The sequence below is a fragment of the Megalops cyprinoides genome, chromosome 1 (assembly GCF_013368585.1).
Source record: "Megalops cyprinoides isolate fMegCyp1 chromosome 1, fMegCyp1.pri, whole genome shotgun sequence".
Taxonomy (NCBI): Eukaryota; Metazoa; Chordata; class Actinopteri; order Elopiformes; family Megalopidae; genus Megalops; species Megalops cyprinoides.
This window is the reverse complement of record NC_050583.1, coordinates 50,030,100-50,056,709: the sequence shown is the minus strand read 5'-3', so window position 1 is coordinate 50,056,709 and position 26,610 is coordinate 50,030,100. Positions and strand designations below refer to the sequence as shown.

The following is a 26,610-nucleotide window of genomic DNA, read 5'->3' as shown; positions in this document are numbered from 1 at the left end:
TGGAATTTATGATATGAAAACATTTATTTAAAAATGGCTGCAAATATCATGCATTAAAATTATAAAATGAAAAAGTTGATTCACTGCTGGAAGGTGACAGTCGTTTATATCTGCAAAAGGTTTCTTCACTTACTTTTACGATACGTGGAGCGGCTATTTGGAATTGGAATTTTTAGAATGTCCCTTAGTTTACGAAGCACGCGGGATCCGTAGAGAGACTGGAACTAGGCAAAAGTTTACGGTGTACAGATTTAAACCGTGTTTTAAACTCTCTACATTAATGTGCGCAAATTAGTCGTCTGTATCAAACTAGTATAGCATAAGTCGTGATAAACAGCGCTTATTGTATCGTTATATTTGGAGTGATCATGGCAACAACGTAACGTTAAGTGAAGGTCGTTGTAAGTTGTGTATAAATGAATGCAAAACTACAAACCAGCCACTTACACCAACAGATTTAAAGTTAGTTGTCTAGACTAGAGCTAGACTATACTGTTCTCGAATTACTACAGGACACTACAGAAGCTGGGTCAACAAGACAAAGAGTTTGTCGTTTCGTGCGTTTCAATAAGAACATAACTAGCAAGCGACTGGGCTAGGGACCTGTTGCACTTTCAGCTTGTCAAACTTGGCTAACCATAAAAGCTGCGTAATAGTTCTCAACCACAAACGCTTACTCTGCACAAAGACGCAAAGTTCCATAAAACACAAGTAATTATTATTAGTTTCTACTTAAATGATATGTTTGAGTCCCTGTCATCTGTTCTGATAATTGTTTAATTTTATAAATCTTTTTTTGAGCCATAGCTTCTCCGTTCGGGCGCTCAGTAAATATTTGGATAGCGGTGTTGTATATTAACTGAGAGCCGGCTCACTGCATTACCAATAAAATCGGAGTTTGACTAACTAGCTGCAACAGTTAGCCCAGAGCAACACGGGCAGACCGGTTTTGATAATGCTTGCTTTGAGAACTTTAGGTAAAACATGCAGAAGAAGCGCTGCGACGCTATGGAGGCGGACCGCAGCTCAGAGTGCAGGTCAGAGAATGGACATTCGCGGCATCTACCCTCCGATAGCCACACCGTTCACAGAGAAAGAAGAGGTGGACTACCAGAAACTGCATGACAACCTGCAGAAATACGCCAAGATGCCTTTTCGAGGTAGTACCCACTTGCCGTCTTGGTGTACTCTCGGGTGACAGTGCATTTCTGATCAAACTGTTTTTTCCCAAATAGATAACGTGCTAATAGTAAGAACAGAGAATAGCTGATCCCATAAGAAAATACGATGCCAGTTTTACTTAGTATGTTCATGCTGTGTGTGGCCAATTGCCGTCGTTGGCCTTATAATTTCGCTGCCTGATGTTTTAGCTAAATTAATTTAGCCAAAATTAATTAAAATAAATATTTCCCCGTGTCCTCCCTTTCTATTTTTGTATTCTCATTAAAGCGGCCTAGGTCTAGGTCTCAATGTGGGACTTTTTAGCTTATTAAAACCTGTGGTTAGTCTGTCAACCGCAGGGACCGCACTAAACCTTGAAGAATCGTAGGAAAATCACTCCTGTTCTGCACAGCTTTGATAATGGGCTAGTTTTTTTGTCTGCCTGTAAGAGTTGAAGGTCGGGGTAATATTGGCAGCTACAGAGTCCAAACTTGGTAGAAAAGCGATTCCCCTCCCCCTGCACAGACGAGGCAAAGACCGTAGGGGGGCACCTAACGGACTCGAAATAGAACTGCAGCCATGTGTGCACAGAAGGCTTGCTTTCAGGGTCTTAATTCGTTTTAAAATCATACTCTGAATCTAATGTGTACCGTACGCAGGACTCTAAAAGAGTACTATTGCTAAAGCAAGTTTATAGCTGATCTAGTAATAATATAAACAACGCTGTCCATAAACAGTAAAATATAATACCCGTTGTAAAAAAAAAAGAAAAAAACGAAACAAGATTCGTCCATTTTCTGTCTGTGTGAACAGTAATACTGTTCCTCAGACCTTGGAAAGGAAATACATCGGCCATCAGTTTGCTCGTCCTCCCTCACCCGCATCAAGGTTGTCCGGGAGTCTGGGAAGGCAGTTTATATAGGATGTTGCCCATATTTGTCTGCATTTTTGGGAACAAATCAGAGTCAGAAAGTGTAGGAAGGTTTCGGTACCTGCAGTTTTCAGTCCCTGCACAGCCGATACTATCTGCTAACCAAGGATTCTTATGCCTTAATACCTTTTTGATTATCAGGCTGTGGCCACTCATTCAGTTGTTTGTATTTCCGCAATGTCAGTTTCCTTTGGATTGGGATTTCCTTTGGTGTACCCTAATGATTCAGCTTAACTGTGTCTGTTTCTGACAGGACTGCTCTAACAGGTCCAAGCTGTGTTCACCAGTTATTCAGGCATTACACAGGACGCAGTCATGATGTCAGTGTAACAATCTCAGTGTCATATTAAAGCCCTTGCTCTGCACTGATACATCTGTTGTCTTTTGTGATTCTGACTGTCTTACCTAGGTGTAAAATCGTAAAATGTCAACAATACTTGAGTTGGATATGCGTAAAAGTGGAGAAAAGACAACCCATATCTCAAAAATGATTTTCAGTTTGAAATGAGAAATTATGATCAGATCTCAACATGCTAGGTGTATGAGCCAACTTTCACACATAACCTGTGTGTGGATTGTAGTGAAACGCTCTAAGGTGACGCTCTTTCCCCCTCCTCTCTGTGGCAGGCCTGGTGGTCCAGGGTTCGAACGGGGAGTACCCTTACCTGACAGCAGAGGAGCGGGTGGAGGTGGTGCGCAGGGTGAGGGAGGCCCTCCCCCGGGAGAAGCTGGTGATGGCCGGATCGGGCTGCGAGTGTAAGCGGGACGCGTTCGCACCCAGGACCACGCCACCGGCATGGCCCCTCAGCCATATATATGGCAACAACGCAGCAGTGCCCCAACAGGGAATCAAACCAGCAACCTTTCAGTTACGGGCCCTGTTCCTTACCCCTATGCTACATCGCTGGCCTATCTGCTTTATAGCTGGCTGCATAACCGTTTTCTCCTTGTGAGATAGTAACGATGATGATGATGATGACGATGATGATGGTGATTACAGGCACTGCTCCTAACTACTGGGCTCCACTACTGCCCCTGTATCTTTAGGTAGACCAGGATTTTGTGAGGTAACGGCAGCTGGATTGTGTGAGGTAACAGCAGGCCCGCGGTCTTTCTCTCCTGGCAGCCACCATGGCCACAGTGCAGATGACTGAGCAGATGGTTCAGGCTGGAGCGGACGCCGTCCTGGTGGTCACCCCATGCTACTACCGTGGGAGGATGGACAGTAAAGCACTCATTCACCACTACACACAGGTGACCGCACGGTGACGACAGTCATAGTCCAAACAGTTTCCATTACCTATTTATACAACAGTGTACAAGTAGTGTTTGTGTGTGTGTGTGTGGAATGTGTGTGGAAACAACACAGAGACATGCTTTAAGTAAGTATAGCTACATTTGCTGCTTTCAGATGCAATAAAGCATCATTGTTACTCTATGCTTCCTTAACTCTGTGGTAAGTAATCAATTTAATTATTAAAACGATACTCAAAAGCCCCACAATAATTAGGAAATTAAAAAATCAAATCAGCATGAGTAACTTTGCATCTAAACAAGGCACTCAGGATACCTATTTCCTGGATATAATGACAGAGTATACTTCACTTCCAAGTAGTTGCATATTAACAATATGCTCTACTATTTCTTGGTGATCAAGACTTCAACAGGAGATACATAGCAAGCTGCGTGTGGGTGCCGTAAGGCTAGATCAATAGCCTTATACTTACAAAAAAAAAAAATAATTCTGAATTTGGAAGCAATAAAGACCTAAAAGCAAACGTGGCAAATGTGATATCAAGCTTGAAAGTAAGAATAACACCACCTCCAAAATACAGGAACTCTGATGTATGGATCTTCCTGCTGAGTAATCCGTTACTCTGATGAATAAATGAAATCTGATACAGACAAAGGTTGTTTCTCGTTTTGCTCATGTGCCAAACCTAACAACTGAGGCCCAACATGTGGGGTACCCCTCTGTGAGTGTGGGGTGGGGGCTGCGGTCAGTGACGTCCCCTCGGTCTCCGGCTGCAGGTGGCGGACTCCAGCCCGGTGCCTGTGGTCCTGTACAGCGTGCCCGCCAACACGGGCCTAGATTTGCCTGTGGACGCCGTGGTGGCCCTCTCCCAGCACCCCAACATCGTGGGACTAAAGGACAGTGGAGGCGATGTGAGAGGGACCTTTCGCTTTACCATTCCACCTGCAGGGTTGAAATATCACCAACTGCAATTGAATTAGCAAACTAAAAAAGTGGACTGTTTCCCCCGTTCTTTTCAGATCCAGCTTTTTTAAAGTCACCGTTCACTTTCTGAGACATATTCCCTTGAGAAGACCCTGACAGATTTGGTCATGAGATGGTCGTGATTTGTTTTTTTTTTCCTCCCACAGATCACAAGAATAGCTCTGATTATTCACAAAACTAGCTCAGAGGATTTCCAGGTACTGGCGGGATCGGCTGGTTTCCTCCTGGCTGCCTACTCTGTAGGTAGGATTTGAGTCATTTCCTTCACCTTCGATGGCATGAGTCAGCTCTTCTTCTCCAGGGTGTCTCTGTTTGAAAAGCCCATTGCGCGCTGTTGTTTATTAATGACAGTAACGTGTCTGTCTGCTTTACCCATAATTCCACTTTCTTGGGTTGCTTCTCGCTGTTAAGCGGTTCTAACTCTCTGGAGGGATGCAACCCACCTTTTCTCGTTTGACTCATTTTATGTGAATTTCATGTTAACATTTAATTTAAATCCTATTAACTACAAGCTCATCTTTTCTAAGACTCGGATTTGCGTAAACCGTTTCCCTGTTTGATTCCAGCAGCTGCCTGAAGCCTTTGATGCTGGGGCTTGCATCATAACAATGCATGTAATATTAGCACTGCAGTAAAGGGGATCCTCTTCCACCCAACGCGGTTCTTTTTCGGAGCGTCGTGATGCGCTGCCGTAGAAACGATCTGCAGTGGGTGGAGCCATGGACCCACTGAGACCCGTCGTCACCCAATCAGAGAGGCGGAATTTAGCAGGCTTTGCAACCTGTCAATCAGAACATGAAAACTTGAAGGGAAGGGATTTTTTTGGTTGGGGGCAGGGGAGGGTGAAAAGGTCAGCCAATCACAATGAGGGCACTCAGCCTCCTCCGAGGAGACGTTTGCTGTGTTCTTTTGGGAGTGGGTGGAATGGTGAACAGTCTTCATTTTTTCTCTTCTATTGTTTGTTCATAGTTGGGGGGGGGGGGGGGGGGTGGTGGTGTGACAGGGTTCCTTGATGTCAGCCTTCTGCTATTTTTAAATAGGCTGGTGAGGCCAGGCAGACCTGTCTCCCTCTCTCTGATTGGTCCCATGCACCACGTCTCGTGTTTCAGGGGCAGTGGGCGGAGTGTGTGCCCTGGCGAACATCCTGGGGCCACAGGTGTGCCAGCTGGAGGAGCTGTGCCTGTCTGGCCAATGGGAGGCAGCAAAAGCTCTCCAGTACCGGCTCATCGAACCCAACACCGCGGTAAAGACGTGCATCCTTTATTCTGTTTTTCATTACATTTATTTGACAGTTGTTGGGGGGGGGGTTCAAATTGATCTCACAGAATTGATGTAGGACTCTTTCACTCAGTCAGCCCATGACCTTGTCAGAATGTGTCAGTTTTTTCCGGATTGAGGTCTGTTTAAATAACCCCTTTGCCATGACCTTCCAGTAGACTCTAGTTAATGGAGGAGTGTGCTATTGATTTTGAAGGTTAAGAAAGGCAATTGAATATCATGCCGTCTCTATCTGCCTCCCTCTGTATCTCTCTTTTTCCCCAGGTGACCAGGAAGTTTGGGGTCGCAGCCCTGAAGCAGGCAATGGAGTGGTTCGGTTACCATGGTGGCGTATGCCGCGCCCCCTTGCAGCCTCTCTCCGAGTCAGAGGTCAAGATGCTGCGGCAGGACTTTTCCTCCAATGGCTGGCTCTGAATGGGGTAATGTGCTGGGTGGAGGAGTTGGTGGGAGGAGTACCAACCCGTTCCATTGGAATGAGGTATTAAAGCAGGGCGTCCTAAACTTTTGTCCTCCATCTGAGCTCCTTTCACTCCACACCCCACCATACTCTAACGTGCAAATGGTTTTCAGAAAGCAAACAAAAATGGAGTCCTGTCATGCTGGCATTAGATATTCGATTTTGATCACAACTGCCTTAAAAACATCTGATTATATACAATACCAATGACGGCAAAGGCAGGTGAAAAGCAACAAGAATCAAGTCTGCTAATACGTATGTATGGGTGTATTATTATGTAGGGATAATCTAGCCATGCAAATACATGTAAATACCCAAATGTATTTTTATTTTGGTTTAATCTAACACTCATGTTCTCATGTGTGCGTGTTAAACAAATGTTTAGTCATGTCCATTTTTACATATAAGTCTAACAGGGGAGCTGAGGTGCAAGGTTTCCAAAATGTGCAGGATATCAGCCCATCTGCTGTAAAAATGAGTGTTCTGGTGCCTTATGATTAAACTCTTACCAAAAGTGAAGTAATGGCATTTTCTAGTTTAATTTCTGAACTCACATAGATCATGTAAAATTGACATGCCTGGCCTTGCCTTCTGTTATGTGCGGCATCTGTAGCACGCAATACCACAAGTCAGCCACATGAGGGCAATGCCGATTACAGGAACAGTGCTGCCTGCAATCCATTAGCTGTCATAGAGGCATCCCAGTGAACTCAGTTAAGCAGATTTTAAAACCGTGCCAATGTGATTTTTTTCTCATAAAGGGTAAGTTCTGATTCCCAGTCAGCTAACCTAACTGCCCTGTTTGCCACATAAGAGAGATGCTCTGTGATATCTTCTCCATGGCGTGGGAACCCTCAGGGACCTCTCTATATTACCCATCTTAAAGGACCCCGCCCCCACCAAGAAAGAGATGCATGACTGAGCATGTGTATTGGCTTCTGAGGGACTCTTCTGTTGGCCGAGTACCAGAGTAAGACCCGAGCAACAACTCAGGGGAGAAGTAAAAAATCGAATTTGTACAGGAGAAAAATCACATTCTAACAGGATTTGGTCCCCCATCAATTCATCCAGGCTTCTCCTCTCCCACTCCTGTGATGTTGACATTCACCCTAAAAATGTGTAAGGACGCCCAAGGCTCTAATAACAGCTAAATAATGAAATAAAACCGCGGCACATCTGTCACTCTTTTAAAGTGTAATTAATTAACCCCTGTAACAAAGGTATCCATTCACGAGTGTGCAGGCTGAATGAGAGGCCATGCTGAAAGCGGTGCCAGTTAAGTGCGTGAGTTTTTTATTCATTAACTGCGCATATGTTGCCCCCCCCCCCAATAATACAAAGGCAGTGTTAATTCCAGCAACACTTGAGTTTTAACACCGCGCTTTCACTTCCCTTTGACAGCGGAGACGCAACGCTTGTTGCGCCGATAAGATAAGCGGCAGGTTTTAACAGACAGAGCGGTTCCGCTGCTGACCGGGTGAAAAACGCAGGTAAGGGCCAGGGCGCACAGGAAGCAGCCCTTTCCACAGCGCAGAAACAAAGGGAGGCGCGCTCCTCGCTCTTCTCGTTGTTGTCAGGTAAAAGAAAAAGACACACAGGCGGAGAATATTTTAATATTTCGCCATGGCAACCACTGATTAGGCAACTTGCGAGCACTTGGAATTGAGATGATACAAATTAAGGGAACACCAAATGGTCGCCATGGCAATGCGTTATGCAAACAGGTTAAAGTCCAGGCGAGAACACCTTAGAGCTATTTTAGTGGCAGAAGAAAATGGGGGGTGGGGTGGGGGTGGAGCGGCAGTCTGCAAATTCTACCTAAAGCTTGAATGTGTGAGTCATTGAATTAGGACCATAGTCCAAAATCCTTTCTCTCAATGCATATCCTTTTTATAAGCCCTCATATTGAAATTTTAAAATTATTTTTTTTAATTTGTACAGCACACGCGATGAACTTGCCCTTTGTCCTTTGGGGGCTGCCGCTGCCGTCATGGTTCAGTGAGAGGTAACAAATCACGCCAAACGACAAAAAAGAAGTTTACCTCAGAAGACTCTTGAATATAAATATCTTGGGAAAGAGGGCAATCTTTGTTCCTCTGTCATGCCAGTCACCACCTCTCTTTTGTTGCAACAGTGTGTATTTAATTTCAGCCCTTGCAAGAGAAAGACAACATGAAAGAGCGGTGTTTCTGGGAACTGGCTTATCTGAGTCATTAGTGCTGATACAAGACTTCTACAACTCTGCAATACTGAACATTTTGCAAACAATGACTCAAAATATTAACACCCATCCTGTATTGATTATGAAGCACATCCATTCTCTGAGGCACAGAGGCACATATAATTATAAGTGAAACTCTCTTTAGGCTCTTTGTTTAGTGTTGTGGTAATAAGGACACCACAGACGCAGATCCCAGTTGCTTCACAATATATATATATATATATATTTTTCACATAATCTCAAAACCTACATGCATCACACCATTTATTTAAACACCCCTTTTACAAGCATACAGCATAAACAAAAGGGGTGAGACATCCACTGTGTGTGTACGAGTAAATCTTGGCATATCATAGTGCATCTTACAGTACAACCACATGAATCATTCAGCTGACGATCAGTTACCGGGAACGAAAAAGATGGCAGCTTCTCCCAGAAATAAGACCTTTGACACATTCCTCTGGGAGCTGAGGCATTGTCTCTCAACCGGATACTCCACTGAGCAGAAGAGGGGGGTTAAAAAAACACACAAGCCGGAACAATGGTCCGTCTTCCCAAATTACATCTTATATTAAGACTGTTTCACACAGCAAAGGCAGTTCTGGTTAATAATATCATTGCGGTCATTTCCTTGAGAGTGGAGCCTAACTTCAAACAAGCCTTCTCAGCTGTTCCTCAACCTCATTACAAGCAGTCATACATAGTGATAAGGGCAGCAAGGCTCTACCATAATGGGCAGGGCTACCATGTGCTGTCAATTACTGACTGGTAAGAACCAATCAAAAGTCTTTGCTCTCCAGAGAGAAAATGCTATGATTCAGTAGGTCACTGACAACACATGGTCACTGCTCTCATATTAAGGGTCTCATTGTCATACATCTGTACGGTACGTCCACATTAGATTTAGGACTAAGGGCTGATTTATGCTTCAAATTTGCATGTGGATCCTAATGTGTATATGTGGATATGGCACCGCTGTTTGTGGGAAGAAGACCCTTTATGTATATTGCTTTATGTACATTAGACAATAGGTGGTGGTACGTATCAACTGCCAAAACGGTTTGTTCCAGCATGTTTTTATCGGTCAGTTTGCTTTCCAGAGGTGGCAGTAGTCATCATCACTACATCATCTATCGTGGCAATCCTGTGATTGCCAGCATAGTCCTTTTCATTGTTACAAAGACGGGGAGGTGTGCAACAGGCTGTTAGGGTCACAATTACATCGCTTTGTTTGTATGATGGGTAAGGCTGCACTGACCACAACAAGCTTAAATCAGCCCTAACGCCAGGGTCTGTGTTGTTGAAGCTCAGGAGGTGGTCGTAACATTATTGTCATATCCCGCCCCCTACGTGAGGTTAATATTTGGTGGCAACTCATTGGCTGTTGTGTTTTCTCTGTGACACTGAAGCATGCTGGGAGAGCTCAAAATAGACTGGATTCCCACTATACAATGTTATTGTGAGCAAAATGTTCAGCTTCAGAATGAGTAGGGCTCTCACTGGAAAATAGTGATTGCCGACCAAGTGGAAGTTTTCAGAAGCCAAGTGTGGACGTACTGTTAACCTCCTCTCCCCTGAGGGAGGGGGGCCGATACTCCTGTTTTTGGCTGTGAATGGAGGAGGCTGCCTTGGAAACCATAGAGTCAGTCAGTCAGTCAGGAAGTGAGTCAGTCAGTTATTCACTCACTAACTCCCTCACCCACCCACTGAGTGAACAGCTTCAGACAAAGTACATGACATTTTACTGCTAGGAGGTAAGATGGCCTTCAGAGTAGCTGTAGCTGTTTAAACCTTTCGCGCATACGGTCACACCGGTGTGATTAGCCATTTAGCACATACGGTCAAACCGGTGCGATTAGAACACTAGATTGGTAGCATTCTAGCTAATATTAGCTTTGAGTTTCAATGTAATGTTAAAAAGTATAGCAAATGCAGCGGTGAAAACTATGAGAAGATTAATAACGCTAATGAAAACATAACAAACCATGTAACATAACACGCGTGCTACATAGCATAAAATAAGTTACGTGCAAAAGGGTTAAGGTGCCTGGTTCAGTTCTTGTTTAACAGACAAATTCACATGCATGGCACAGATGTGAAAATTGTGATGATAAAGCTCTACTCACAATACAAACATCTGTTGATCAGGCTTTGCTTTTGGTGAATAACACCACTTCAAATTTTCAATATCTTTTTTTTTTACAGACAATGCATTTCAAACACACAAAGAGGCTCACACCATTCACAAGGCAGAAGAGTGCATCCCTAAAATGCACCGTTTCCTGTTTGCTCGTTGGTGTTTTCGTTCACGCAGGCATAAAGGTGAAAAGGTGAACCCTGCTCAAGGAGATGATCATGTCCCGTGGTTTTAAGACGGGAGAGGGTTTGATCAGATTGAAGGAGATCGGCGTAATTACACTCGGTGCAGGCACTTGCCTCCATTGCCGCGGTGAATCTCGGCGCTGAGAGCTGGCTGTTGATGTAGGCAGCCTGATAGCAGCTTCCCTGCTGAGGAGACCCACTTCCCACTCGGCGGGGTTTGGCTCTCGATGGAGATCTACATTCCAAGGCTTTTGAGCACCAACAAACTCCAAACTCCACTTCAGCCCTGTTTGGGGTGGGGGGCAGGATGCAGTCCAGGTCTGGGGTGGGTGGGTGTGTGTGTGTGTGTGTGTGTGTGTGTGTGTGCGTGCGTGCATAGTGGGTAGGGGGTGGAGGGTTGAGTTGACTGTGTAAACTCCACAGCAGAACCAGAGCCCTACAGCAATTCACCACAACGGCACTAAGCAGTGATGAAGGAGTGGGGTTACATAAAAATACCCAAATACCCAGCAAGGACGGGGCTATCTTGTGACATCAGTGATTTGAACCAATCACAGTGTCTCTGCAATGGCGCATGAAGTGGTTTGATTGGTGTGTCAGTGACTGACAGCATATGGTAGCTCCATAAGAAGTGACCCCACTCTCCCGTCACTGGCGAGGTGTAAATGAATCTGTGGACGCACAGCATTGTACACTACCACTGCGTAGACAGATGGCGCCCCAGGCACTGACCCCGGGTCAGTTTTTTGGCACTAATTGGATTGAGTCAGGATTAGGGTTGGGTGCCCTTATGAAAAAAGTGACAGTACAGTTAAAATACTGTACCAATGTCAATGTTAAAATATCAATTCTAACAAAGCTGAAGAACAGATTTTTAACACTGTACACATAAGACAACGTGCATATATAATGTACATAATTTTAAGCACATGTAAAATCTATTTTTAAGCTACAGATATTGTAAAATGTTATCTGCAGTATGCACAAACATTGCTAACGTGACAGTGGCATTATATGACTTGTTGACACTATATTCGTGCTGTACATTTTTGGATTTCGCATTGTAAACCACTCAGTCGGGCAGACCCGGCTAAACCGGTTTTCTCAGCCTGCATAACACCCCGTCGGACCATTCACTTTCCTGTGTGAGATCCCTCCTGCGGGAACCCAGCCAACGGGGTGGAGGGAAGGGGTTCAGCAGTCTCCTCTGGATTGCCAGGTGTAACCACTGCCCCCTGGACTCCGAGCGAAAAAGGATGTCCATCCACATCCATCCTAAGCCCTGTAACTCCGTTAAATCTAATTTCAGCAAATACCTTAAACGCATTCTGCTGTCTGAAAATTCATTCAGTGATCCACATACTGACATTTATGACTTATTTCATAAAGGTCACGTGACCCTGGATTGGAGGCTTTTGGGGGGAAGAGGCATCTATGTGGGGGACACTGTAGCACTGAGCCTGCTACTGAAATATAGGCAGAAGAGGTTTTGCTGCATGCAGCAGCAGACAAAAAGAAGAGCTAGAATGTGAAAAAGAGGGAGAGAGAAAGGGGAAAGAGGGGAACAGAGCAAGAGAGAGTGACGCAAAGGGAGAGAGGTAGAGAGACAGAAAGATCGTGAGAACGAGTGAGAGGCAGGGATGAGGTAGAGAGAAAGAAAATGTGAGAGTTAAAGAGTGAGAGGAAGGAAGCGAGAGTGAGAGAAAGAGAAAGTTGGTATGATAGAGTGAGAGGTAAGGAGGGAGGTAGAGAAAAAAGAGAGAGGAGTCAGGTGCTACCCTGCTGTCCCTGACGCCGTACGCTCCGGGTCATACGGCGAGCCCGCGGGCTGTAGCAGCCGAGGCCTGCGCCCGCTTCACCACCTCCTGGCAGCTCTCCCTCTTCATCAGCCGGCTGTTCTCAAACAGGCCCTCGTTCCGCTCCGACCCCGCTGCCCCGTCAGGGAACGTCAGCAGCCCTGCGCGGGACAGGATCAGATGCAGCGATGGAGGTAAGAGGCCGTCCCATGCCCTGTTTTCGACTTCAACAGCAAGCTGGATTCCGCCAGACAAAACACAACCCATCCTCACAACTCCCAAACTTCCAATCCTGCAATCCTGTTAGCTACTATAATCCTCACATCTGCCTGAGTTACTCTACAATACACATATGTAAAAGTAAGACTGCTCTTTAGGAGTTTCAAAGCAAAATGCAGTTTAAATATACTTCTAAATATACTAAACCCAAATATCTATGTATAAAAATCTAAATATAAAATATAAAAATCAATGTAAAATCTAAAAATCTAAATATAAGTAAGTAACGGCCATAGCGATACAGTATCAGTCAGAAGGGGAAATGCCTGGTGTGTAAGTAGGCCTTGCACACCCAGGCCGCCTTGCAGAGCTGGTCATGAGCTGTAAGTGTAATGTTACATTGGCGACGAAGCACGGCCTTACCGTATCCTTCCACACATCCACCACTGAACTCCCCTTCGAATGTCACACCGTCGTATCGGCTGAAGACCCCAGTGCCCTGGAACTTCCCCTGCACGAACTCACCCTCATACCTGCGTGGTGGTGTGAGAGCCCATCATCATCACCATCATCACCATCTTTACTACCACACAAGGAGAAAACTGGATTGCAGCCAGCTATAAGGCAGATAGGGTAACAGTGTAGTGTAGTGGTAAGGAAACGGGCTTGTGCTGGTTCCATTCCCTGCTGCTGTACCTTTCAGCAAGGAACTTAACCCAGAATTGTCTCAGTATATATTTAGCTGTAGAAATGGACTCTGGATAAGAGTGCCTGCTAAATAGCAATACTGTAATGTAATATCAAAAAACAAACAAGCAATACACATGACATTAAATACAAAATACGCAACTACTTGTGCTATATGTGCACAACTAATGTGCAGTAGTGTGGAATAAGAAATAGTATTACACTTGCCTGTATTTAAAGGAAAACAAATATTTAAGAATAATTAAAAATGCGCAAATCCAACTTCCAGAGTTCAGAATTCAACAGAGAGGTTAGGTAGTGGGTAGACATAAATGCCTAAGTCTTTTCTCCTCTATATGAACAGAGTTATAGTCGGCTTTGAACAGTATGACTGACTCACAAGGCTGTAATTATAAGAAATGCATTATCAGCGGTCTCCTACCTTGAGTAACTAAAGTGTTACTTTTTTCATTTACAGATTCCATACATGTCTGTGATACAGGCAGTGGTATATAGGGTTCATATTACACCTTCCATATTACACATGTGGGTGGGGGGTGGATGGGGGTCTAACATAAAAAAAAATTGCTGCAACAGCCAGTAAAATTACCCTACTATCCTTCCAAGGTTGAACCCTCTGTGTGCCAAGGAGCTGATGCAATTATTATAAAATGTCTATCTATTAGGCAATAACGGTAATGAATCAGTGAATCGATGCATTGGTTTCCCCTACAATAAAATGGATCGCATTGGTTAAACATCAGTCTTTTGTGACCAAATGAATTAGACCATTTCTAAAAAAAAATTCAGGTGTAATTACTCCATGAAATAAACACTGAACGCATCCAGCAGGATGAAGACACTTTGCAGCATTGGAAAATGAGGGAAAACTTTAAAAAAAACTGTGCCCGCTGGAAACAAGCTAACATGCTAACTATATTTCCATCACTAATTTCTCTCTCTCTCTCTCCCTGTACCTTTCTCTCTATCACTTAAAAAGAAACATGACTATCTCACACTTTTGGGAGGTGTCTCTTTTTGTCACCGGGTTGAGAAGCATGCGCTTACTTCGATCCGTCGGGAAACGCCAGGACCCCACAGCCGTTGAACAGGCCGTTTTCAAACTGTCCCTTATAGCAGGTCCCGTCTGAAAAATGCAGCTGCCCCAAACCGTGCCTCCGACCTGTACGGCACACAAAGGTAGGAAACACAACATGCAATGTGTGAATGTCTTCAGAAAGGGGTGCGCTGATACTGGCACGCTTTGCTGGGTCAGAAAGGGATTATCAAAACTGTACACTGCCCTTTGGTATTACAGTTCAGAGTTGTTTTTTTCCTAATGTGTTTGGGGATAAATTAAAACGTGAAACACATGCTTCCACATGCTGTTAGCACAAAGGGCGCACGCACACACACACACACACACACACACACACACACAGAGCTCTCAGTGTGCTGGGATTTAGGGGTTTTCTCCTGGCAGCTAATGGTTTGCTAAATTAGGCTTCCCATCTGTCTGTGCTTAGCATGTTACCCTTTTCCTAATCTGAAAGGTTCTGAGAGAGGAGATTTTGTCGAGTTAAAAAAAAAAAGAAAAGGGAGCCGGTGTAAAGAAGGTTCGGAATGTGGGTTCCTGTTTTTAATGTGATCCATTACAGAGGCTTAGCCTACTAGCGCTCCCTCTCTCTTTCTTCTCTCTCTCATGCCCCATAAAGATATAAGTAGCTTGAAATTAACATTGCAAGGCTGAAACAGCAGCATGAAGATGCTACTTTCACAAATGTGAAAAGTGAAAATCTTTATGTAGTGCTAGGGACGTTTTGAAATTGGATTGATCTGTCCATGATTGTTTTTGTGTCTATATTCAATATACTTTATTCATGTTTTTTAAGTTCATTTTAGCTTTGTTCTTTTACAGTGCGATGTGTCCTGGTGAGTCTCCACTCCACTGAAGAGTCAGTGTTTCTATGTTGTAGTGCATGTGTGTTAACTCTTTTTTTTAATTTGATGGCGTAAACCAGTTCAACATGTAATCTGTGATTTCACTGACCTACAAGGGACCAGTCTTGTGCTGGCTCAGGGTGGCCAGCTAATTGGGATTTAGCTGAAATTGTACAGCTTTTATTTCAATCAATAGTCCTAATGCACATATTTTAGGTTGACAAATGACTGACTAGCCCTATGGTAAACCACCCTGCCCCCAACTCCTGTCACACACACACATGCGCATACACACACACACACACACACACACACACACACACACACACACACACACAGAGTAAAAACAATTCGGAAAAAAAACACCCAATATGTCAGTTTTGAAGCCTTTCAGACCACAACCCCTTTAAGCTGGTGTCACACAAACACTTGCATTTGATTGAAAAACCTACATGTGCTCAGATCTCCAGAGATTTGTTCCCATGTAATAATGCCATAAGATAGACACAGGCGAAGCTTATCCCCCCCAAACCCTTCCCCCATTCAGAGCCTGCACAGTGCACCGCAGATTATCCCTGAACACTAAGAGCCGTAGCATACAGGCCCAACCAGGCCAAATGAAGAATGGCGCTAAGAACAGGCCGATTTGGAATGTGAGCCAAGAATGAAATTCAGACAAAATTGCTTCTGTTGGTCAAAGTTAAACACTAAAAGCTAAAAACTCTAAAAGCACTGTGCATGTAGTCTTGCTGTTTTCTCAATAGATAACATTTCAGTTTGTTGTTTTCAGTTGTACAGTAAAATAAATTACTAAATTAATAAAATTAAGTTATTAATTAACTTGATTAATTAATTGCTTTATATAGCCAAGAATCACAGTCACCTCTGTACCTTAATGGTGTGATATTGCTACAGAAGGCTGTTACTTCTGTGTATTTTTTCCCATTCACAGAACACAATGTTAAAGGAATAGTTCAACTGTTGCAAGGCTAAACCTTTCTATGTGCTATATGTTTTATTGTTGTCGTAAATACCTTTATGGTTCTGCTTATATCTAACTACTAATAAATAGGTCAGCAAAGACAGACAGGAAACAGAGACTCCAGTAGACTCCAGTAGAGTGACAAACTATGAAGGAGGAAGTGAGGGGTAACCTGGGAATGTGGAGGACTCAAAAATAGGTGTGGTTTGGTTACAAAGTGGGTAGTTCAGCCAAAATGATATTGTTTCTTGGTTACACAAAAAGGAAATATCCTTTCAAGATATAATAATGTCAAACCAGGATATAAGTGATTTTGTTATTAACCAAGGCAAAGATTGAAATACCAACAAAAGATACTGCATTCCTAGAGCCTCTTTCTCACTGCACTGTAACTCAGACAAGCTGTTGGGCAGTCGTATTGTTATGAGAATCTAAGGTTTAGATAGACGAGACACATTTTAAAGAGTGACATTGATACATCACAGTAGTAACACAGAAACATCTCTTCAACCTTGCCACCTTTATGGCATTCCACAAAATAAATGCAGGACAAATTGCATCTAAAAAATGCAAAGTATCCAAACGGTGATTGGAATGTGTTATTCCATGCGTGCTTGCAGGGGGAAAGTGATGCACAGGTAAGAATGGCATTTCAAACGACACATTTTTTGCGTGCTGCATCCTGCCGCACCAAGGACAGGCTCAAAGGTTCTGGACTGTTACTTAAACAAGTGCTAGTTATTCTAGAAGCAAACTTTTCCTGGGTGTTCCAGGGGAATCTTGTTGGTATGCACCTGAGTAACTGGGGTGGCAGTATAGCACAGTGGTAAGGCACAGGGCTCATAACCAAAAGGTTGCTGGTTTGATTCCCAACTGGGGCACTGCTGCTGTGCCCTTTGGCAAGGTACCTAACCCATAACTGCTTCAGTAAATATCCAACTATATACATGGATAACATGTAGAAAGTGTAACCTATGTAAAAATTGTAACCTAAGCTATGTAGGTCACTCTGGCTAAGAGCATCTGCTAAATGACAATCATGTAATATAATGTAACTGGGTGGAAACTTTGGTTTTGTTTATTCTGACAACAAACACTCCCCCCTGGGCCATGGGGCAGGGCGATATTTTAAACCGTCAAACTCCCCGCAGTGGTGCAGGTGAGTGGCTTGGCCCAACGTACATGAGCTTCAACGCAGCAGAAAAATCAGCAGGAAAAAACTGCTCTTTATTTTGGTGTCATGGATTAGCACGCATGACTGTTCGTTTCCATTTCAAGGCAGTGAAAGGCGTGGAGATGGCTACCATGCCTGCGCTGATGGGATGTCATGCTGCAGACTCTACAGAGAGAGAAAAAGACACAGCTCCCTGGTATTTGCATAGCTACCTAGGTAACATTCATGTTTCCAACCACAAGATTTCCTAACGTTAGTTACACAGCTGCATTTCCTCCCATTGGCTCTTATAATACACTGTATGTTCACTCGCTGATGCTCTTATTTAGTGAGTCCTCCAGTGCGAATGGCTTAGGGCAGATTCAAGCGTCAAATTTGCATGCAGACACACATGCATACATGGACATGGTATCACCCTCTGCCAGCTGACCCTTCACGCTTATAGCATTTTTACAGGGCAGTAATCAGCTGTATGTATCAGCTGCTAAAACAGTTAGGTCCAGCCCACTGTTCCTACTGGTCAATTTTTGTTACAGCCATGACATCATTCATCAGCAACAGAACACGGTGGTCTTGCGGTCGATCGCCTAGCACTTTGCATTGTTACAAAATTCTTGGAGGTGTGCAACAGGCAAGGCAACCCCATATGGGACCAGCCGTTACGGTCGCAATTCCGTCATTTCGTTCATGTGACGGTTACAGTTGCATTGCCTGCAAGAAGCATAACCCAGCCCCTTATACAGTGCAGGATCCAAATATAAAATGCCATATTGCTGATCTTTAATGCAGACTCTTTTACCCAGGGTGGTTGGCAGTTTTTTATTCATTTACACAGCTGGATGTTTATTAGGACCCCGTTTGGCTCCTTGATTTGTGTGGATTGGCTTGTCAAACCATGAAACAATTTGAAGTTAGCTGACTTTATAGCTTTGTAAAAAAACTGGCTCTTCTCTGTGGGTTTCTATTATGATGAGAAATGGCACAATGAAGTTGAATTACAGCTACTCAAGGGCGTAAGAGTTTATTTCATCTGTCCACAAACAGCCTCCATTGTAGACAATGAAAGCATAATAAGTGGAAATAAACAGTTGCTTAGCCTGACAGCAACAGTCAGTGACTTTGCACTTTGTAGAATTCTGGGAAGCTCCTTGTGGGGCAGCAACAGGGGACCAGTAGGCATGGCCAAACGGCTCAGAATCTGCACGGTCACTCTACACACAGCAGAAGTAGGCAAGTTCACGGAACCCTGTGATATGATAAAGGAGGAATGAGGCTTGGCAAAGCACCATCTCCCTCACAGAGAAATTACCTTTGGTATCGAGATCTGAAGAAAACATAAAAGGAGAGGCTGACCTTCTCCAGGCAGTCAGAGAGACTGATCACTGCATGGAAAAAAGTGGGAGGTGCCCGTGCTTGTAGCCACATGGGCAGAGAATCCTGCTGTCACTAACTGCCCCTCTACATAATGACATGGAAATGCAGTCTGTCTTTAAGAAGGAGCCACGTTCACTGAGGCCATCAACCTGTAGCTGAATATGGCTAATGGAAACAACCCTTTATAAGCCATACCTGCAGTCCCAAATACTCATGCCCACAAATATCAAAAGCTTAGAGGCCCGGATTGGACTCATTTCATTCAGGGGCAGCAGTGTGGCGTAGTGGAACAGGAAATAGGAACAGGGCTCGTAATGGAAAGGTTGCTGGTTGATTCCCTGCAGGGGCACTCTTGGGCAAGCTACTTAACCACAACTGCCTCAGTAAATATTCAGCTGTATAAATGGATAAAATTCTCACATATCTAAGTTGCTCTGGATAGGGGCATCTGCTTAATGACAATAATGTAATATAATGTAATGGGTAGGGACACTGGCACACTGCTATGCCGTGAGAGTGGGGACGGGATGCAGGGACCTGTCTCAAACCCCATCGGCACAAGTTGCATCCTTTCGGCGGGGCAAGGACGCTTTGAAAAGTAGGGCAACGGTGTGTTGGAGCGGTTAGGAACTCTGGCTGTGAGGGGAAGGGGGGCAGGGTTGCATGTTTTGCCTCCCCAGGTGGGACACAGATGAAGTACCCCTGAGCCAGGCACTTCCCCTATGTTGCTCTGGTGAGAATCCAGCACTATAAATAGCTTACTGCATGCATGTGATGCCCAAACTTGTGAGCACTCCTCAGCTGCCCCGGAAAAAAGGCTGCCTGCTTAGCCAGCGACTACCATTAAATATAACAAGGTATGTTATTGGTAAGTCCTGCCTTCTTTCCACTCCCCGTGATACTCCTCGCCATTGGAGTAGGTGAAGGATCCTTTCGTCAAAGTCATGTCACCGCTGTCCTGCAACAATACACACACACACAGCATTTGTTATGACAGTAACAATTCACCACACTCCTGAACGCAACCACCACAGTAGTGCGCCGCCCTGGTAGACACTTCAGTCCAACAGAGGAGGGGTAAATAAGCCACAGGTGGGGGGCTATGTGAAAACAATGCATGAGTAACCACCACAGAGAGGAATTCATTAGACGCAATGCATTGTCTGAATTTGGACACGTTGTCGCTTTTCAGTTACCATTTTTTGTTTGTTGTTGTTATTTTTTTTATATTATGTTATTTTATTTATTTTAATATATATATATATATATATTCAAAAATGTTCGAATGCTAAAGTCACAACACTGACACTAACCTATACCATTTTGATATCCATAAAAACTGCGCTGATTGCGCGCGCGTTAGTGCATGGTGTATAAATCAGACGCGTGGAAACGATTAACTTCTAGAAGCACGCTCACGTTACGCTGGCGTTTACTCCTAAACCCCCTGCATCACGCGCAATGCATAAACCATGCGCCAATGACCACAGATGCGTAAAGCTTCAAGAAACTAAAGTGAAGTTGAAAATAAACACCGAAGCAGTGTTCAATTCACTCTGAGTGAAGACAACGGTCACCGAAACCAAGGAGGTTCACAGAGGTCTCTAAGCCTCCTTGCTAAAATGCAAGGGCAAAGTACTGCTGCTCCCTGAGGTACATCAACTGGGAATGTATTTGGGATGCGCTCTCGTAAAACTCCATAACCCACATTTTCGTTCTGTATCCGTTCACCCCCCTTGAAACACATGCCGGAGACACTGTGACAGTCCATCATTAACTGAAAAAAGAAAGACCGTTCTCTTGATAGCTCGCCTGCCTGAACCTAAGTAGTTTCCACGCAAACAAAACGTTTTAAAATTGCTGTAGTCTGACTGTGAACGTTTTCGATTCCTTCGCCGAGTTAGCTATGTGTGTCACTGCCAGGACTGTGCTGACTGTATCACAATGCAACTGACGTCTCAACGCAGAACTGGATAAACCGGGTGTGTCGGGGTATTTTTGCGTACTATGCACGTATTTCATACCCCTCTCATAAAATGTTGCCACAGTAACGGTGCGAAGTCACTGCCCCTCCTGTCGCCCGGCGTCTCCGTTATCTATCTATAGAATATTGAGCCGCTTCAGCCACTTTGAACGTAGGTATGACGGGATTAATTTGCTGTCAGTCTCTTTGGTGAATTAATAAACAAATCATTTACCTGTTTCATATGTTTGATGTCTCAAAGGCATGTAGGTCTTTCCTTTTTACATTTCAGTCTGTGCAGGGAAAAATAATTACGCCTTCGGATGGTAATTAGCTTTCCACAACCCCACGTCTTCTGCCAGCAAAGGCTTCACTATCGTCTTAAAGTCATTCTGTCTCATTGCATGGTTTCCCGTACTTTCGTTTAAAACGGGCTCTGATTGGCTGTGCGTTCCGGAGCGTCTCCGCCACAGTAGACATTTTTGTAAGGGGCAATAGACCCCCCCACCCCCCCCAAGCTTGAGTATGAGCTCGCCGTTTTAATTTGCCGGAGTGGTTTGTGTTAAACCGGTTTGTCCTTGCCATTTAGTGCGCTCCTATTCTCTGTAGGGGCATAAACTGAGGGGTTCATGTTTAATGGTATTATGTAACTTCATATATCAATTCGGTGATTATATTTAGCCCTTTCAGTGGGGCTTGATTTATTTCACCCTTGTGCAAAACAACTAGGAGATGGCAAGTTTTTATCACTATGTCCTGAAATCAATTCTCGCAAACCCAAATGAATATTGTTTTCTTGTTGGATGAAAGGGTTGATAATTACTCTTAAGGATGCCTGGACCATTGCTGCGCCTCCACTCCCAGAAGGACAGTCCCTGCTTACCTAACCTGCCTGAGGCCAGTATTTTGATCCCCTGTCCACCTCACTGGCTATGGAAAGGAATTATTCTGATGAACTGATGCCTTATGTATTATGCCAATGTCATCTTTTTCTATTATTATATTCCATGACTTTCCTGACTGCCTTATTCCAGGGAATAATTTTCCAGTTTTTTTCTCAATTGGCCTGGGTTTTCTGGTTTTTGATTCCCTCTGGAAATGCACTACAGTATATGTACAGTGCTTTGTGACAATCTTGATCATAAAAATGTGCCGTAATGAATACAATTTGACAGACTGATTAATTGATTGATTTACAAGACAGGAATCTTTGTTTAAATGGACTCCCAGAGCTCCCAGAGACACCTGTTTCTTCCCATTTTTTCACCTGACAAAAAATAAGAACTAAGCTGTCCACACAGGTCTGTATTGGAATGCTGAGGTCATTTAAAAAAGAAAAAAACAGAAGACATTAAGGCAAAAAGTGATGTTAAGTGTTAATGTCAAATCGAACTCTGGCTTTCACCAAGGTGCTCTCCTGTCACTTTAATATGCTGTACATGTAGATATTATACATGTGTGTAACCCAGATTCAGTCACAATGTTGCCACTCTGCTCAGCATCATAGAGTAACATATTATTGCTATATATTACATTATTGACATTTAGCAGACACTATTATGCAGACTAACTTACATAGGTTACAAATTTTTACATGTTAAACATTTATACAGCTGGATATTTATTGACTGTGGGTTAAATAACTTGACCAAGAGTACAACAGCCCTAGTGGGGAATGGAACTGGCATCTTTTTGGTTACGAGTCCTGCTCCTTACCACCACATTACACTGCCACCTGTGTATAATTTGGGAAAACAAACAGGAATTTTCCTGTAAGATGCAGCTAACAGAAAGGTGAGTAAGTGAATTAACCTTACCTTAACTGGCTAACATCCTTGGGAAGGGACATACATTATTTAAGTTGTAAATGAAATGGCACACTTTGGTTCAGATCTGTAATCTGCCATGAATTTAGGGTTTCAACAGAGGATTGATATTACACTTAAGACTCAAGGTTGCCAGTGAGACAGTGAATATGAATACAGAAAGAATCCCTTTCTTTGTGTGACTGCAAACCTGTAGCAGATAATTGTCAGACTCGTCAAAACACAAAACACAAAAATCGCCAAAAAACACAAAAGGACCAGCTTTTCCTTGTGCTGTCCTCTGAGGAGGAATGGTTAATAGCTACTTGACACGTTTTACAATGTTTAACATGAAAAATGCTGATTGTACTACTTTTTATATGTCACTGATCGGGGGGTGGGGGGGGGGGGGGGGTATTAAGAAATCTATTTATATTTCGTAATTATTATTAAGGTAATATAGTAAGATTAATTGAAGTAAATTAATATAATGATTATATGAGGGTATGTCACAAGCACAAGCACAGCAAGAGATTTGCTTTCTCTCTCTCCATAAATATATGTATGTACATATGTGTGTGTATGTAGTACATCAATGAAGAGGCTGCAATCCAGCTGCGATTAAAAAAAAAACTGCCCAATGCTTTTTTCAGTTGTTATGAAGTTATGGCATTCATATACTCATTTGGTGAATGTAACTGGATGTCTGCTGATATGGTTTGCTTATTAGACTGTGCTCCATGGATGGAGACCGGGTGATTTTTGTAGACTCAGTACTCATTTAGAAAGGAATACCAGGTTTTTTTCCACTGACAGTCAAAGAAAAAAAGATGTTTGAAGAAAAAAAGGATGATTTTACTGTAGTTTATGGGCTGGCAAAAGTAACAAGTTGTCACACAAACAAATTTTAGACAAAACGGACTCTGTTTGCTGAACACTGAACTCCTCAATCAGAGTCATTGTTCTTTAGGACTGGTCTGTTCCAGTGTGAGTGCCAGTTCAGAGTGTGAAAGAGCATTGTTAATAAGCACACAAACCATTTGTGTCAGCCTAATCTAATGATATAGTGAGGAATTGTTAATAAAAGCAATGATGTAGACTATGATGTTGTTTTTGAAATTCTGTTCTGACTAGCTGTCTGTTTCTAACACCCTCTGCTAAAAGATATATTTTTATGTGGTTAATAAAATATGAAAACGTGCAATACTACGATATACTGGAGCCTTGCCTGTAAAGGGTTAACGTAGATTGCGGATTATTTTCGTTTTACATGCTGCTGTTTAAGAATGCAGCTGCTCGGGTTTTGGTAGATATAATCAATAAATTATATACAATCGCCATAAAGGTTATCAGTTTCACTTTTAAATGACTACATATTCTGTAAAACAGTAATGTCCATGAGCAGTTTGTAGATTAAGTAACACATTTTAAAAATGCGTACAGTGGATCAAATATAGGTTCAGCGTTCGCAACAAATTTTAAGTGGCTGTGTGGAGAAATATCCTAAAATACAATATATCATGGTATATGATTCTGCCCAGACTCATAGGACCTCTGTTCATTTTCTTTGCACGTTCATACACATTTTACACCTTCCATTCCAGAATGTTCAACCCCACACAGCAATTTGTCTAAAATAAATTAGACCTTTATTTTGGTGGGCGGGTCGATGGTCAAGATGCTGCAGCAGCGCCCCCCTCCTTTACACTCCACCCATACACACACACACAAAAAAGTCTTGATGACGTTTCAGCTGGGAAGCACCCAGCAGAACGTGTGCGCCTGCGGGAGGGGCCGATAGAAAATGGCGAGTCTGTGCAAAAGGCAGCAATGCACGATCGAGAGGCGCGGCTTTCGGCAGGAACTTGACTCGTGGCGGCATAAACTCATTCACTGTGTAGGTAAGCTCATTTCACATTGCATGGAGAACCGGCTGTTCACCCTACGTGTGCGGTGTTCGCGAGAGTATACTTTGTTTTGCATGGGCTCTTCCACAAAAAATCTCTATCCAACCATAAGGAGTAGCACGGGGCGGCTTTTTTTTTTTGTCTCACTAGGCTGTTTCTTCCAGCGTTTTGCCTCCCTCTGGACCTACCCAAAAATGCAGTTTGAGTTTTATAGTACTTCTGTGACAGTCACGCGCTTTACAGGAATGTCAACGGTCGTATTCGCTTGTTTGATATGCAGCCAATGTTTATTTTGTATATTTAAAATGTGAAATACTGTTTTAGCATATTTTTCCATTATTGTTTATTTATTGTACGGAGGGCGTATCACGTGAACAGCGGGAATCGTGCTTCCGCCAATGAGGGCACGTTCTCTATTGCCTGGATGCGCGCTCCTCGTTTTTTATTGTACTGTATTTTTGTGGGGGGAGGACGATGCGCGCTCCCCCTTATAATGAAGCCGGGCTCGTTGAAGCGCGTTACCCTGTTGCCCTCGAATCGGCACTTGGGGAGCGCGCATTGCTGCATTGGGGGAAATGTCACTGAAAATTATTTTTGAATTTTAGGGGAGGTGGGGGTTGACACGATGAAAATGACAGTGCGTTTCATCTGTCGATGGCTAGCTAGCCAGCTACCGTCAAGACAATGGCAGTTACTTTTTGAAATGACCTGTTATAATTTAACAACTGAGATATCTTCCTGCCGAGCATAACTTAGCTGGGTAGTAATGTTTTCTGGTGAATTGTGTTATGGTTTAGCTGTTGTATTTTAGATATCCATTAGCTGGTAGCTACCGCTTGCTTCTAGTAGACATACAGCTAGCTTGCTGTGAAGATATATAGTATATATATATATATAAATAGCATTAGGCAAATGATATCTAGCTAATGAACGAGATAGATAGGCTGCCCATCTATCTGACTGCAATATTTTTCATTTCCGATAGCCAACTTGCTGTTTTGCTTTTGGGCACTGATGTAGGTTTGCTAGCCAGCTAGCTACCATTAGCACTCAAAATGTACAGTATCCTAATTCCCCTCCCCCCATTGGCAGGCTATTCATTAGCTATGTTAAATCCTTTTAAATCTGTAGGTATACTCGATGTTATTGAGAGATTACGATTCGCATCACAGTGATCTCCTCATCCAACAGTTTCGTCGTTTTCAAAACTGAAATTATAATCTCCTTTTATCTGTAGCCAAGCTAAATAGCGCAGCTGGCTCAATTTATTCATATGACAAAATGTTACCCAGTGTTGTGCAATTCTGACCCGCCATCCAGAAGCCAGTTCGCAGCAGTTCGATTTGACAGGGTTGGCATTATTAATGAAGACTTGAAGTACATTACATGTCAATTTTAATGGTTATAGCTTTAACCAAATACGTACATGCATTTTTATTTCATTGTAGGTTATTTGTAAGTTATTTTATGACCCCCCCCCCCCCCCCCACCATTACCACCAAAAAAAAAAAACAGAAAGAAAACATTGAGAAGTGTTTTGCCATACATGAAGACGCACAGATATTGTGAAACGAACTGGTGCAAGGGTTTGTGTGTTTGCGCGTGTGTGTGTGTGTTTTGGCAGAATGTTGACACTGCAACCATTGAAGCCGTTGCTACACCTTCGCTATTGATTTAGCTATTGCTGCATTGTTATGGGTAGCCATAGGTGAGATGTCGGCGCGATGTCAGTCAACACCCCTTTTTCTTCCTTTGCAGTTGACTTCATCTGGCTGCAGTTTGTGTCTCGTCACAACACGATTAGCAGTGTTTATAGGGGGAAATTACCCGAAACCGAAGGCAGAATTGATGCGTCGTTGCTTGTCCTTGATAAGGGTGAACCTTAAAAAGGGGATAATGACAGCCGTCGTAACTGCATTTTTATTGTTAAGTTGACATATCGAAATAAAGAAGTTATAACAGTTATAAGAACCGTCCTGAATTAATACATAAAGAAGGGCGAAAAAGACCCAAACAGTACTGTTAACTTGGACTGTGGCTCGGTTACAGCCGATATTGGCACTGTGTAAGATTGTTTACATTTCCAGAGGTGCTGTGCGTTATAGACTTTTGACCCCTTGCATACTCTAGTAATCTGCTTTCTCCCTAGAATC

At 43.3% G+C, this 26,610-nt stretch overlaps 3 protein-coding genes across 3 annotated transcripts in view; 2 read left to right on the top strand and 1 right to left on the bottom strand.

The window, feature by feature from the left end:
* Positions 1-644: 644 nt before the first annotated feature.
* On the top strand, positions 645-6,618 carry hoga1 (4-hydroxy-2-oxoglutarate aldolase 1). The gene is made up of 7 exons (XM_036545515.1): positions 645-1,160; positions 2,720-2,848; positions 3,219-3,346; positions 4,124-4,258; positions 4,478-4,574; positions 5,441-5,574; positions 5,874-6,618. The coding sequence occupies exons 1-7, from the start codon at positions 956-958 to the stop codon at positions 6,021-6,023; spliced, it is 978 nt and encodes a 325-aa protein (XP_036401408.1). The 5' UTR covers positions 645-955; the 3' UTR covers positions 6,024-6,618.
* A 5,799-nt stretch (positions 6,619-12,417) lies between these two features.
* Positions 12,418-17,563, bottom strand: LOC118790745 (MORN repeat-containing protein 4-like). The gene is made up of 4 exons (XM_036547788.1): positions 17,539-17,563; positions 14,380-14,494; positions 13,048-13,157; positions 12,418-12,566 (listed from the first exon to the last, which is right to left on the bottom strand). The coding sequence occupies exons 1-4, from the start codon at positions 17,561-17,563 to the stop codon at positions 12,418-12,420; spliced, it is 399 nt and encodes a 132-aa protein (XP_036403681.1).
* Positions 17,564-24,354: 6,791 nt separating this feature from the next.
* Positions 24,355-26,610, top strand: part of lcor (ligand dependent nuclear receptor corepressor) — a 44,551-nt gene continuing 42,295 nt past the window's right edge. The window contains exon 1 of the mRNA XM_036538613.1: positions 24,355-24,451. Within this exon, the coding sequence (XP_036394506.1) occupies positions 24,355-24,451 (97 nt within the window). The remainder of the gene's footprint in view (positions 24,452-26,610) is intronic.